General features: G+C 27.2%; 1 protein-coding gene across 1 annotated transcript in view; it reads left to right on the top strand.

Moving 5' to 3' along the window:
• The first annotated feature begins 10 nt into the window (after positions 1-10).
• The window catches only part of LOC107450367 (DDB1- and CUL4-associated factor 11), a 34,058-nt gene continuing 18,187 nt past the window's right edge, over positions 11-15,881 (top strand). The window contains exons 1-8 of the mRNA XM_071179382.1: positions 11-313; positions 4,978-5,072; positions 7,005-7,036; positions 7,125-7,226; positions 8,126-8,190; positions 10,023-10,123; positions 13,509-13,611; positions 14,485-14,528. Of these exons, the coding sequence (XP_071035483.1) occupies positions 189-313; positions 4,978-5,072; positions 7,005-7,036; positions 7,125-7,226; positions 8,126-8,190; positions 10,023-10,123; positions 13,509-13,611; positions 14,485-14,528 (667 nt within the window). The 5' untranslated portion in view covers positions 11-188. The remainder of the gene's footprint in view (positions 314-4,977; positions 5,073-7,004; positions 7,037-7,124; positions 7,227-8,125; positions 8,191-10,022; positions 10,124-13,508; positions 13,612-14,484; positions 14,529-15,881) is intronic.

The following is a 15,881-nucleotide window of genomic DNA, read 5'->3' as shown; positions in this document are numbered from 1 at the left end:
GATTAAAGTTAGTTCTGCTAAGGTTAATGCTTATTAAACTGTTGTGTTGTTGTAGTTATCAATCTCTAGAATTTACATAATATTCAATATATATTTTGTTTCATAAGGGATCATTTTCTTAAAAGTATTTTCTCCCACGGCGTTTTTTTGTCAAAGGAATTATAAAGTGATCAAAAAATGTAAAATTTATGGGATCTAGTTTATTTCATGCAAGGACAATGACTGACAGAACTGATAGTGATTTTGCCTCAGATACTGACAGTAATGATCGTGATCGAGATATTGCAACGATATTGCGCTTTTTAATTCGAAGGTTACTTTTACTTTAGCTTTTGATATTAAAATTAAAAGATTGGGGATGTGTAGTGTACATGAATTTACATAAAATTTGATTTTTTGTAATATATATTCACATGTAATATTGGAGTTGGGAGCCCCTGTTTTTTTTTTTTTTTTCAATTATTATAAAGTTTTGTTATTTATTAGACGCTTTATAGCTTTTATTAGTTATGATAAAAATCCTATTTTTATCAATGCATTTTAAAGTTTTTTTTCTTCTTGTTTATGTGGTCCCTTACTGTTCTTAGTGTCCTCCTCGCTAACGAATACAGGTACTTATAGGGCTCGAGCGAAATGTAGACCTCGGTTAACTGTTTTATTTATTTGAAACGGATTTGTTATGCATTTACATCCTACGTAGGAGAAAAAAGACACATATTCTAAATTAAACAAGCATATTAAGAGTAAAAAGAAACATAGCTTAGATACTGAAGTGTTAATGTCTAATTTTTAGCTTAATTCATCTCTTTAATTGATAAAGAAAGATATTTTTTGGCTAACATGAAGACATGGTTGGTAAAACCATACCAAATCAACAAATATAACTCAATGAAGAATACTTAATACGAACAACAAAATAAAAAATTACCAGCTAAAAATGTAATAAAAATGACTTATTAAAAACTTAACAAAAAAAGCAGACGAAACTCACAGTTTCTTAACTTCCGATACTACATTGAACAAATGTGATATGTTAAATTTCTTAAAGTTTGAGATAATTGTTGAGAAGAAATAGCTCTGGAGTATTTTATGAGACATATTTTGCAAGGACCAATTACTGTTCCTAATGTATTTGTAACTGCAATATTAAGTTTGAGGGAAAGATAGAAATAAAAAGTGAATAAATTTTGGCAATTGGTTTTTAATTAGGAACAAAGGAATTTTCATTAGTCCAGCTGATATTTTAGTTTATTGAGTCTTGGGGTCATTTTTATGTCAATGGTAGCAAAAGAAAATTTTAATCAGGGTTCTGTCTAGGCCAGTGATTCTCAACCTTTTTTTTGTTGCGGCACACTTTTAACGATTTCGAAATTTGACGGCACACAATGAAAAAAAATAGATTAAAAGTTGTTTAATTACCTATTTTATACTGTGTTAAATAGTTTGTGATAATAATTTTGAATGTGAACTGAAATAATATGTACTACAAAAGCAAATTTATTAAGGAATTAATTATTTCTTTCAACCAATTTTTTATTAGTTAGTAACAGTTATTTATTTTTTGCTAGTTATTAATTGTTAGCTTGCTTTCTATAGTAATTAACTGTTAGTTTTTTTTGTATTAACTGCTATTTTTTTGTGATTTCTTGTTAACTAGTTCTTCTGCTAATTATTAATTGTTAGCTTAATTTTTGTAAGTTATCCTTTGTTAATCTGTTTATTAATTGCACAGCTTACTTTAGTGATTAGCTCTTATGACATTTTTTAAAATTGTGTGTCATATATAATTTAAACACTTCCATCTTATTTTATTATTGTCAGAGACAAGACAAAGATGTTCACGTGGTTAAAGCGTGGAAAAATTACAAGAAGTATATATGTATATATATATATATATATAAATTTTTCTTTAATTTAAACTTTACTCATCATAAAAAAAGCATTATAATTTTTATTGTATCATTTCTAATATTTGGCGGCACATTTTAAGAATTTGGCGGCACACAAAAGGGCCGCGGCACAGTGGTTGAGAATCACTGGTCTAGGCTTTTATAAGAGTTACCTATTTGTGAAAAATTAGATATAATTTGTGAAAATTAAAAATTACATTAAAAAATCAATACAAAAATTTAGTAAAGTAAAAAGGTAGTTTCAAAAATTGTCACTACAAATAAATATAATTTATGACTGGTAAATTTTTATATATTTTTCCCCATATATTCAAATATAATTTTGCTATAGTATATTTTTGGGCCTAAAATTGTATCCAAATTTAAAGATCCATGAAAATCATTGTCCATTGTTAAATTTTAACTTGAATTAAAAAAAAAAAGAAAACATGCATTTAACAGTACTTGCACTAAAAGTTATTTTCATTATGAAAACATTTCCGACAGGGTCATGTAGAAAAAAGTTTCACAGAGAAAAAATTGTTTTATAAGAAAAATAAATATCTGTTAGAGTAAATTTAGAACAATGTTCAAATATTGTTCAAATTTCAACTTCCTGTAAAGTTTACGACGGAGAGCCTCGTTTTTTAATTAAAAAAAAAAAATCTCTCCATAAAAAAGCTCGCTATAATATGGCGTAAGTGACCGGTTAGACTTACCACACCACACTATCTGACCAAGCACGTGCTGCCATTTTGTATATGCTTAATTAACCTGGGACTAATCGTTTCTTATGAGGATACTAAAACAAAATTTTCAGAAGGGGGAGGGGGAGAGAATCTTAGAATCTTTTAAACGCATTTTGTGAAACTGTTTTTCTAAAAGTTGAAATTGTGAAGGTACTGCTAAAGGGTAGAAAATCTGCCCTGGAAAGACCCCTGGTAATATTTTATAGAAATAATATCCCTGTTAATATTGCATGATCAAGAGAGGTAAGAATATTTTTCAAGGACATGTATCTTTTCAAACCTATTCAGATTTTCTATTTGGCCTCCTTTATTTTAACTGGTAGCGCATTTGTCCTTATTTGTTTCCACAGTAGTTTTGTCTTTCCTTAGCAATCTAATAAAAAGGTTGGATGAAATACTATTTATTGTAGCCAGTTGCTATACTTGTTTGGATATCACTAGAGGAAGGGATAGTTACGCTTTTTTAAACAAATCTTCCTTCAATCCTGAAGAGCAGCGCAAGCTGGACGATTTTGGTAGCAGTTTTCACTTTCTCCTTCTGGTGATTTATGCATTAAACCTATAAATTACCAGCCCTGCAGCAGAATTTTTTCGAGCTTTATCTGCGACAAACGTATATGTTACTCATTTAAGATACAAAAGCGCTGTGTTTACGAAAAAAATCCTATAGTTTTTTTAGTTGAGCATGTATTTTTTTTCCTAATATTATGGGTGATACTCTCACATTTTGATGAGGGGAATGCACAAATTATTTCCTTCTTTGCATTTTGTAAAAAATCATCACAGTAAAAAAAACATTATTATCTTAACTTTGGATTATCCGTGAGTCCTTTGCAAAGAAAAAAAAAGTTCTTTTTACTCCTGTTGTAGATTCTTGTAAGACGGTATTAGCTATTACAGGTGCTCTTTCTTTTGACCAAATAAGTATCCTATTTTTGAACATGAGTTAACAAGCTCCATTTTAAGTCCATATTTATATTAATGATTGTCTAAGTTAATAGACATCAGTACTTAGCATACATTTTAATGATTTTTATATGCTAATTTTTTTTTAATGAGAATCAAACTAAGTTACCTTTTGTATGGGTGAATCAACTATCTCTAGAAAAATGAAAGCACATTTGTTCAGTTTCAGAAATAACATTAAATATAACTTGTTTTTATTTACATTGTTTTTTCTATTTGTTTTTCTCTTCATACAAACAAAAATATATTTCTCTTATAAGTGTAATTAGGAAAATAAAGGAAACATAATTTTGTGGTAAAAAGAAAAATATAAGGTGATACTTTTACACCAGTAAGCATAGTATAGTCAAGCTCACTTATAAAGCTGCAACGTTTGCTAGTGAAAAAAATTATGAAAGTTCATACACACTTCCTAAATTATGAATATTATGCNCCCTGCCAATGATGCTTTTACACCAGAAAGTATAGTATAGTCAAGCTCACTTATAAAGCTGCAACGTTTGCTAGTGAAAAAAATTATGAAAGTTCATACACACTTCCTAAATTATGAATATTATGCCTACTTAGTTTGTTTTTTCTTTCTTTACAGTACAAAAGAAATTAGTTAATTTGTTTTTAACTATCTAATTACCAGAAAAATGTCATTTAAATTCATCAACCCCAAAATCATCAAAAAGTACTTCAAAAAGGGAGTTGGAGCAGTATAATTTTATGAATCACAAAAATATTGCTTGCTAAAACTGGAAAATGTTCATTAAAAACAAGCTATGCTACAATATTCCTTCATTCTCATTAAATAAGAACTTTGTATAAATAAGTTAGACTTTATTTAAATTAGGAGCAAATAACTTTGTTTGCTATTTTATGGCATAATGTTTCTATCAAATTTCCTTTTTAATATTGTCAATAAAGAAGTAAAGAAAGGTTTTAAACACTTAATTTTTCATTCCATATTTATTTACTTTGTCCCGCAGTGAACTGATCGTAAAGACACGGTTCTTAATAGAACACCAATGTCAAGCGTCACTACCTGCAGTCAGTAAGTAAGTGGGTGACCACTTTGATCAGTCTGTGTAGGGGCTGAGGGTACGCGGTTTCAGTCGGGCTACTAAAGCAGGGGAACCATCCCCTCTGCAGAGGATCAAAATTGTGATGGCGTGTCTTCGGATCATCCTTAGGGATGTTTCCCAGACTACTGCCAATAGCCAATTTTGCATCTCTAGTGTGAATTAAATAAAGTACCTACCTAACTATATTTATTTATTATTACCAGATTTATGATGGTAAAATCACATTTACTTTTATTTATCTTTAGTATTCATTTTCTTATAATTAACCAAATGACATCTAATTTAAAATGTTTTGCATTTTAGTGGACAGGTACGCATAATAGCAGCTGCTTCTCCTCAATTATATAATGATGGTTCAGATGATGAGTATTACACTTCACCTCGGGCTCCTCCAAAAAGTAGGTTCGCTTTCACAAAGTTTATTGAAAAATTGCTTCGCAATTTTAAAAATATATCATCACCCAGAAATTTTATTGCTTGCTTGAAATATCGGTAAAAATGCTGTTTAACCTAACCCTTGGTACTATTTTGGAAGCTGCCAATTTGGCACATTTTAGCAGGCTCTCCCCGAAAGAAATTTAATGTTCCAAATCGAAATAACTGAACAAAATAAATGATTCATATTTTGAATTAGATAAAGAAAAAAATATTTATATGAAAATTTTTGCAAATCGAAACAACTAAACAAAATGAATGAATAATATTTTAATTAGGAAGGAAATTTTTTCTTATCTGATTTGCTGATATGAATGAATAATATTTTGCTTCTTGTTAATTAAGAAATTAATAGATAATTTTAAGAAAATAATTATAAATTGAAATTTTATTTAAAAAAGAACATTGTCATTAAGAGTTGTGTTAAACTGCAGTTCAACTGAAATATACATAGATATTTGTACACAAATAGTAGGTATGTTTATTTAAATAGTAAATGAAATGGTGTTATTATTGTACATTAATATTTTGTTGCTTTTTAACAATTAACTAATGTTTTTCCTAAGTTATCAAATACTATAATTTATAAATCATAAGTACCGCTCATTAAAGATATCAAACTTTTAATATATTTTTGATCCTTCTCTTCCCCTTTATCATTAAGTGTTACACTTCACCTTACCCTCCTGTCACTTTGTCACTCTATATGGATGGTTGACTGAATGTAAACAATAACAAAATTCCTAAAACTGGAAGAAATTTAGAAAACTTCCATCCTTTTATTTTATCCTTACGAGGTAATGCATGAACAGGCTTAATATTCTAAGAAGATTTATTATTGTGATTTGTGTTTAAATTTGCATGTAATTTTACCATTCATAGGAGTTTTTTTTGTAATTTTTGAATTCCAACAGGTTGTGAGAGCAAAACAAATATAAGCAGGAGTCTGTCTAGGTTTTTTTGAGAGGTATTTATTTTGTGAAAATTTAGACATAATTTGTGAAATTTAAAAATTATATTAAAAAATTAACACAAAAATTTAGTAAAGTAGGAAAATATTTTCAAAAATTTTCACTTCAAATAAAAATTGTTTATGACTGGTAAGTTTCTATATGTTTTTCCCCATATATTCAAAAAAAATTTTGCTATTGTAGAATTTTGGTCTTAAAAATTTTATCTAAATTTAAAAATCTATAAAAACATGCATTTAACAGTATCTGCGCTAAAAGTTATTTCCATTATAAGAACATTTTTGACTAGCCCTATAGCTTATCCTCTGTGTCGGTTAGTGTGTGGATAAAAATCTTTTTTTTTTAAAAAAAAGAGGAAAAACTAAACATTTTAAGTCCAACTATAAACAGAAATGTAGTAAAACTCCATGAGTTAAAAATTATATTTAGTGAGGTTTTTTGACAAATTTGTAAAAAAATGTCCACACAAGCTCACCTCACTACTACATATATATATTAAAGCTGATAAATTGATAAACTCATTTGAAAATCTAAAAGTTGGGAAAGCGAATTCAATTTTAATGCATTGTGTATTACTTACAGCATAAAAGTCTGCAAATGTTAATGTTGTGTAATTATTCATAAAATCTTTAAATCATCTGCAGAAGTTACTAGAGTTTAATTTTGTGTCAATTACATAAGTATTTATTTTCTTTATATTAAAAAATTTTTTTGGAGCACTTCATCTGTTGTTTTCAACCTCAAGCTAATGTGAGGTTTTTTTTTTATTACAGTATGATTTGTTATGTGTAAAATACTCTTGATAAGAGAGAAAGTTATCATATTCTACAGATAGGATAATCTGTAGAACAAACTTGTTCCCTATTTTTGTTCTTTTGAGTGAAAATGCTATGCTAATGTCTCTTTGCCTTTCTTTTTTTACAGTTGACAATCATCCAGATACTTCATGCCTCAAGGTAGTGAACACTTTATATGATTATTAACTAGAATTACTTTTATTTACCCTCTTTTATTGCTATTTTATAATAATATTTTTTTCCACAGGGAAGTGACATAAGGCAAACGATTCTGTTAAACTCTGGAGCTTTGAATGACCGGGAATCTTCCACAATGGGCATGAATTCTGTGCCGTCCATGTTGAAATTAGTAAGTACAATTTTATGTTTTTTCTGCTTCTTAATTAATTATGGTATACTCTTTTCTTTTCTCACTTTTCTACTAATTTTTGCATTCTTTAAAAAAGTAATGGAAAATAAATTTAAAAAAAAAAAGAAATGCTTCAAAAAAGTCCAATCACAACTGCAACAATATAAATTTCAATGTGCTGGTTATCATCAGAGCCTCTCAAACATTTGTCATTGCAGTGGTTTGATTTTTGAGGTAAACGAAATTAAAACAATCACTCTAGGTCATTGAAGTTGCATGAGAAAAAAAATTTCTGATGTCTGCTAAATATCTGTAAAAAGTATTTTTTTATCTTTTTTTTAAAAAAAATTCTTACGATTTTAAATCAATGATGATTCTTGAACATTTTCTTTATCTGAAATATTGAGGGGGCTTATAGAGTTTTCTAATTATTAAGGGAGACATAAACCCCCCCATCACCCCTGCCAATGATGCCCATATCTCAAACTTTTTTTCTTTAAATGTTTCATAAGTTTTTTTCTAATAGGTGAGACAGATAGATATGAAGATATTTAAAAATCAATCAATGATTTAAAATTATAATTAAATTTGATAAAAGTATTTTTTTAATATACATTGCCTATATTTACCCAGAATTCGAGGATTTTTTTGTTTTTTTTGTTTTTTAATTTTTATTAAAAGAAGAAGGAACTGCTGTTATTCTATGTCATTTTATATTAATAGAGAGACTTTTTTTCCTTTTGTTATTATTAAACATTTGTAAACGTAAAAATTTGTTTTTAGAAAGTGTTATTTCAATCATGAATAAATTACTCTAATTGATATTCTTAATAGAAATGAATTTATGTTTAACAAGGTGTTTATTAGACATTTATTCAACCATTTCTATTTTTTTTAAGAGAGAAACTGGTATGAATGGAAGGCAACAGTTTTCTCGTGGTGATCAGTGTCAAATATACCAGAGGTAATTGCATATTATATATATATATATACAGTGCGGCATATTATCTATGCAGTGTGACATATTATATATATACAGACTGCTCAGGGGTTCGGAAGGTCTGGATTTCCAAAATTTCCAGAATTCGGGTATATTACTTAAACTAATAGAAGTTTTGATATAAGTTGGTTTGTGTAATTTATACTGCGATTAAACATGCATATTCAGATGCCTGATGTGAAATCCTACGGCTTCCTATATATACACTAGGGCAGGGATGGCGAACCAATGACACGTGTGCCATTTATGGCACGCAACACAATATTTTGGGCACGCCACCGATCACAATTGTTATTGCACTATGAATTGTTATTACACAAATGTCGCACACTATGAAGCATATGTAACAATTAAAGTAAAATTCACAAAAAACAAACAAAATAATAACAATTATTAATAAAAAATTAACAATTAATGCTAAAAGAACAATTAATAACCATAAAAAACAAGCTAACAATAAATAACTAGCAAAAAAATCAATAGTTCTGCTTAAACTAATATCTTACAACCTAATATAAGTTATTTGTCATTTAATCTACAACAACAGAAGTCCCACTGATGCTACTTTAAGTTGAATTACGCGTATAACTGAGACATTGCAAAATGTATTTTCTTTTCAGTGTAAATAAAGAGATTTGAGTTGATACTATTTAGTATTATTATTTTCCCAATAATCATGAAGTCAAAATTATTTGACGGCACGTCTGTGATTTCATTAAACAATTTTTTAGAAAAAATGGCACGTTGGTGTATAAAGGTTCGCCACCCCTGCACTAGGGCATATACTTACCACAAAAATTGTGAAAGTCAAAAGTGTCATAATATCTTACACAAAGTCACAATTTTTTTTCAAGCGCTTTAAGAAGTAATAACTGAAATTCAACGCATCTTCTAATAATATCATATTAATAATATCAAAATTCGAAAAATAACGTGGAAGTAGTAAAAAAGACTAAAAATAACAAAAGAATAACGATCAGAAGCCGACATAGATTTATGAAGGAACTATTACGAACCAAATGATTGAAAGTGATACTTCAATATTCTAAAACTTCTATTCTAAAATTAAAAGCATCAACATTAAAAAGACCAAAAAAATTATAATAAACTACAAACGCAACTGTAAAAAATAATAACTAAACTGAAAAAATAACTGATAACTGCAAAAGAAAGAAAAAATTATAATAACGGAGTGAATGAACAATAGAATAATATGCATGATAGAATAATTAGAGCATGCTAAAAAGTGTTAACTCAAATTTGAAATTATTTTAACATATTGAGATCTTATTAAAAATGTCGGAATTAGAAACAAAATCTTGTGATATTGTCAGAAAATTGATAAATAACCAGTGAACAAATGATCAATGAGCAACGAGGATATGCGATAGAATCTTTGTGGACTCAGAGTGTCAGAAAAGATTACTCTAAATTCAAAATCTGTGTGTTGTAATTGCATGGAGATTGGAAAAAAATATGCTGAAATGGATGAAAAACGATCGGAAAATGACATAAATCATTGGAAGTCGTTTTTCAATAAGACCAAAAATTTTTCTTTTCTCTTTTTTTCTTATTTATTTTAAGAATATCAATTTTATATCAAATAGATAATTAAAAGATATCAGTACTATAATTAAGTGATATAATAATATTATCTAACCAAGGTCATACTTTCTTCAAATTTAAATTGAGCGTCTTGTTTTATATTGGTTTTTAAATTTTATTAGTATATATATATTCTTAAAAAATTAAAAAAAAGATGTAACCTGAACTGACTTTGAACTTTATTTTTATAGAGTCCTGCCTAACAAAATGAATGTTTTAGATCGTTATGAAGGAAAAGTATTTTGCGGTACATTTGCTCGACAGGGAGATATATTTATATCGGCTGCTCAAGGTAAATCTTATTGGTATTTTATTTTTTAAAAAATAGCAGGATGTTTTTGTTTTCAAGAAATTCTTATTCACCATCAAATTTCCTTCTTTTGCTGTTTTTATTTGTCAACAATTATCACTACGAATTATATCTCATTAATTTCACCTTTTTTATAAATGCTAGGATGTTTTTGTTTATGAAGAATGCTTATTCACCATCAAACTACTTTATTTTGCTGTTTATATTTGTTAGCAATTATTATTACTACCAGACTAAGAATTTAACACTAAACATACCAACACATCATATATACCTTTTTCTATCAATATCGATCAAATGACCGAACTCTATATTTCTTGATTGAATGTATGAAATATGGATGTTAGGATGGAAATAAACTAAAAAAAAAGTAAAACAAAACTAAAAAGAACTTTATTATAATTAAACAAAGTTGTAAATTGCCAATTTTTATGTGTTTCAAATACGAAGAATAAGAATTTTTAATTCATTGCTCAACACATTTTTTACATATAAAGGGTGTTTCCATTGTACATTTTCCGCTAACATATTTCTTCTAGTTATTATTATTTCTATAATTCTGTGGGGAGAGTAGTTATAGACCATGTCAACCGTCATCTATGAAAAGGTACCCCGACATAGAGTCGAGTTAACATGTCTTATATACTAGTGAATTGTAGTTGTAATTTTGTAGTGGTAGATACGCTACAGTACTCCCCCACCAGAATTATAGCTATGATAGAATTCGATGAATGGATGCCACTAGTTGATTCATTGCTGTTTTTTNTTCTAACATAACCGGTCAACTTCATACTTCTTGGTTGAATGCATGAAATATGGATGTTAGGAAGGAAATAAACTAAAAAATTAATAATAATGAAACCAATTTTTATGTATCCTAAAGAATAAGAATTTTTAATTCATTTCTCAACGCATTTTTTACATGTGCAGGGGGTTTCCATTGTACATTTTCCGCAAACATACTTCTTCTCATTATTATTATTTCTGTAATTCTTATAATTATTCTCATAATTAATATTATTTCTTCTAAGAATTTGTGCTGTCTCGATTGTTTCGGCATTTTTCTGGGTAAAAACTAACAGGTAGTTAGAAATGAAGTAAAGCTATCAAAATAAAATATGAGCAAGCTACTTACCAAAACATTTTGTCACTTTTTCTGATACAAAAAATGCCAATCTGAAATTTTAGGCACTTTCTTGAAATTTGAATTCACAGTTATTCAGATTGAACTAACTATGCAACAGTCTTTGCAGAAATGTGCAACTCATTGAATGCAATATGTTGAACACGCATTACATTGTCATTTCTGATCCGATAGAGCAATAAATTGTTCTCCTGGTTGTAGTAGAAATAGGTATACGACAAGTATTATTGGAAACAAATAAAATATGAAGAAAAAATAATAATGGCATATTAACTGTATATAATTGTAAGAAAATGTCATGAAGTCAAATGTGAAAAAACGGTAAGATGATAAGCACATTTTCGATGCATAAGTTCTTAAAGTCATTTGACCGGTTATGGTATTTTTAGTGTTAAGGAACTAGGTTCGAATAAAAAGAACGGCTAGTCGAAAATCACAAGTTCAAAAAACCACTGAAAGAGGAAGAAAGACTTAATTGACTCAGAAGGAGAAGTTTAAGTTTTTAAGCTCTAAAGAAAGGGTGGTTTTTTTCCCTGGATTTTTTATTTCTTTATTTTCAAGTTTGTTTCAAACCTTTAAAAATAATTTAAAGATAAATTTATGTATCTATTGTAAGTGCATTTGTTGTGTTTTCTTTCATCCTCATTATGCAAATGTTTTTTTTCCTAGGAATTTTTATTTCTTTATTTTCAAGTTTGTTTCAAGCATTTAAAAATAATTTAAAGATAAATTTATGTATTTATTGTAAGTGCATTTGTTGCATTTTCTTTCATCCTCATTATGCAAATGTTTTTTTTTTTCTTGGAATTTTTCTTTCTTTATTTTCAAGTTTGTTTCAAACATTTAAAAATAATTTAAAGATAAATTTATGTATTTGTTGTAAGTGTATTTGTTGCGTTTTCTTTCATCCTCATTATGCAAATGTTTTTGATTGGATGTTAAATATATGCTGTAAGTTCAAAGATGACTTTTTCATTATGCTTGCTTAGCATTTTCCACTATGTACTCAACTATTCCAATAATTAATAATTAAAGCTCACAAATTTCACCTCTTTTATAAATACTATGATGTTTTTGATTATGAAAAATGCTTATTCACCATCAAACTTCCTTATTTTGTTTTTATTTGTGAACAATAATCACTACTTATTAAATCTTAATTATTAATAAAAGGTCTTAATTATTAATAATTTCCAATAATTAATAAAAGGTGCTGTCAAATATGAAATAGAGAGCTCCTTTATAAATTAATCTTGGTTACTAAAAATGAGCATTTTTTGCTTAACAAGTTTCTGTAATGCTATTCTAAGGAAAAATTATGTTTTGTGGGTGAGGCATTACTGAGCAGAAATCGTTTGATTAGATCTTTATATCTTTTTTTAAAAAAAAAACAAACAAAAAAAACGATATTTTAGGTGTTAAAAAATGGATTGTATAAAAATTAGAAAAATAACTAAAGGTATATTAAGACTTTCAATTTTTAAAAAATATGTTCTTTTAATACTTTTTGGAGTATAACTTTCAAACTAACTCTTTTTTTAATTATCTCTAACAAATTAACTTTGATTCTAGCTTGGAATATGCATGTAAACTAAACTACATATTATTTTCAAGTGTCTAATGGAAAGTAGTTTGCTGTTACACCCTGTGTGCCCCTTTTTTCCAAATTTGTAATTTGATAATGTATATTTATATTAAAACTTAAGATTTTTTTTATCTTTACTTTGGAGCTTCACATAATTTCAAAAATAAAGAATTTTTATTTATTTAAAAAGAATTAAATAAGAAAATAATTTGGTTTTTAAATATTAGGTAGTATGTTGCACATATTTCAGCACTGTTTGTAATATAATATCATGTTCTGGCTTAGTCTTTTCAATTCCTCATATTTTTTAAATATCATTTTGTTCTTTACGCTTTAACTGCTTGCTAGCTAAAAAAGAATTAAATAAAAAAAATTTGCGCAAATAGCATTAACATAAGCAAGGAACCTTTTGTTATAGTTCTGTTAAAGATCTTTGCTAGGCATTATATTTCTTGTATTGTATTGTAAATGGGGATTTGTACGCCTATCTAAATGTGTTCCTTTTTAATTCATCTTTGAAAGTTACTAAATATATACTCACTTTTATCTAATTTCCATCATTAAAATAAGTTTTCTAATGAATAAGAAAATTGTTTATGAAGTCGGTTTGAAGTTTAATCTAATTTTTGTTTATACAGACTATATCATTCGCTTATACGACACAAGCAAGGGACTTTTCAATCTGAAAAGAACAGTTGAAGCCAGAGATGTTGGTTGGAGTATTCTCGACACTGCTGTCAGGTATTACTTGTTCTCCTGAATACTTTTAAACAGTTTATGAAACTAAAAACTTGAGTAGGTTTTAAATCTTGACCGAATTGAAATAATTGACCGAAAACATATTAAATCAGTAATGTAGGATTTCAGTTGTTAATTAAGAGATGATTATTTACTTAGTTTAGTTCATTTTTAAAAAAAAATTATTTTAAATAGTTTCATTCCAAGCCTAATATCTCCCTTTAATTTTTGTCTCGTAAATTTACAACCCCCCCCTCCTTATGGAATATCGTAGTTAACCTCTCTGACAGCCGCTCAAATGAGAAAATTTGCAATTCCTTGCAAATATGAACATTTAAAGTGTGAAAATTTGAACTATCATGCTTATACACCATTACTGTATTTAGTTCTCCTGAAAATTTGGTTTTTTAATCCAGAGAAAAATGCAGTTCAAAATCTGTTCTACCTCCCTGTTCACTTAAGGGTTATAATAGATTATCACATATTTTACAAATTTTATTTCAAATGAATTTAGGCTTTATATTGAGAAAGCATATAAAAAGGGTAAAAATTTCAAAATGTAATTCAATGACCCGATATTACAATCTCCAATTTAAATCTAGTGTGTTGTGTATGAATATTGAATGAAGAATATTGAATGATGTGTTTTGCTCAAAACAAGATTATAATTTTAAAGTGTTGAGAATCATTTCGTAGTTATTTATGACTGAAGATCAACAATTTTTTGTAAGAGTAGAGTTTTCCTAATTTTATTTTTAAAAAATGGGAGATTATATAATATGTCTTGATTGAGTCTTATGTTATCTTATATCCGTATATGATTTTTTTTATTTGTTCTACTGTCTATATATTTCTACTTTTTCTCTCTATTTTCAGTCCTGATGGATGTAACTTTATATACTGCAGTTGGTCAGAATGTAGTAAGTATTTTCTCTTTCAAAGCTGCGCAAATAATATTGTCATATAAAGTAGAATAACTTTTAATCCTTATGACCAGATTTTCACTTGTTGAGACTCAATGGTTCGAGGATCAAAACTCAAATATGCTCTTTAGTTAGAACAGACGATATTTTAAGTTACAAAATCAGGTGCAATATTGTATTTCCTCTGAATAAACATGCATATGTTTTAAGGGATTAAGATTTTTGATTCTAAACTATGGGTAGACGTGATCTAGAAAATATGGTTACAATAGTTTTGGCTAGAGAATGATTAAAAGTTTGGATTTTTTAATATTAATTTTACTTTTTACAAATTTTTAGGCACGTCAAAAAATTTTGCACACAGTTATAAAATTCTTTCTCTAAATATAATTCCATGCACAAAATAATTTTTAATAATTATTTATTATTTCATTTAATAATAGTAGTAAAAAATTCCATAGTGAGGTATACTAATTTTCATTTTATTTCAAGAAATGTAATTTTAAATTTCAAAATACAAAATTTGTGTAAAATTGTTTACGTAATTTCTGAATTATCAAATTTTAAGAAAGTCATATTTTTAAAATTTTATATCTCAATAACTATTTGATGGATTTTATTTTGTTTACCTTTCAATTCAAAAGTTTTTTGAATATTATATTATTGAATAAAATAATAAAAAATGACAAATAAATATTAAAAATTATTATTCGAATGGAGAAATTAATTTTTTAGATAAATAAATTTTATACATTGTGTGCAAATTGTTTTTGATTAACTTGAAATATTTGGAAATAAGCAAAATGTTAAAATGACAGTAAAATTTTCTAACTTTCAACTTCTCCTGACCAAACTATATTCCAGATTGTAACTGCCTCCTATTTTTGAAAGTCAAGAATCAAAATCAATAAAATAAAAAAAATGTTTAATTGTTTTGGGAAAGTATGTTTTTGTGGCTGATTTCTTAACTTAAAATCTGTTTGCTCTTATTAATTAGCATGTTTAAGATCAGGCCTTCAAACCATTGAAATTGAGAACCATCGAATACATGTTAGAAAACATTAGTTGAGTCATAATTAATCAATCCTTCCTGTAGCTTTCCATTAGGTTTAAAGTTAACTATTTAAACTGAATAACTAAAATCAACTTTCTTTATATTTCAATTTTATCAAAAATTGATTAATTAATTTCAAGTAGTGTTTATTTTAATTTTATTACTACTTTTGTTTCAAATACTAGTTAAAGTTTTTTTTTTTTTTTTTTTTTTTTTAAATCTGTAAATTTTTTATTAAATCATTATTTTGGTTGTCGATTTTTTTTTTTGAAGTAGATGAAAGTATATGTTTAGTG

Source organism: Parasteatoda tepidariorum, chromosome 4 (genome assembly GCF_043381705.1).
Source record: "Parasteatoda tepidariorum isolate YZ-2023 chromosome 4, CAS_Ptep_4.0, whole genome shotgun sequence".
In the NCBI taxonomy this organism is placed as follows: domain Eukaryota; kingdom Metazoa; phylum Arthropoda; class Arachnida; order Araneae; family Theridiidae; genus Parasteatoda; species Parasteatoda tepidariorum.
The sequence above is the reverse complement of the archived record's forward strand: the minus strand, read 5'-3'. Positions and strand labels throughout refer to the sequence as shown.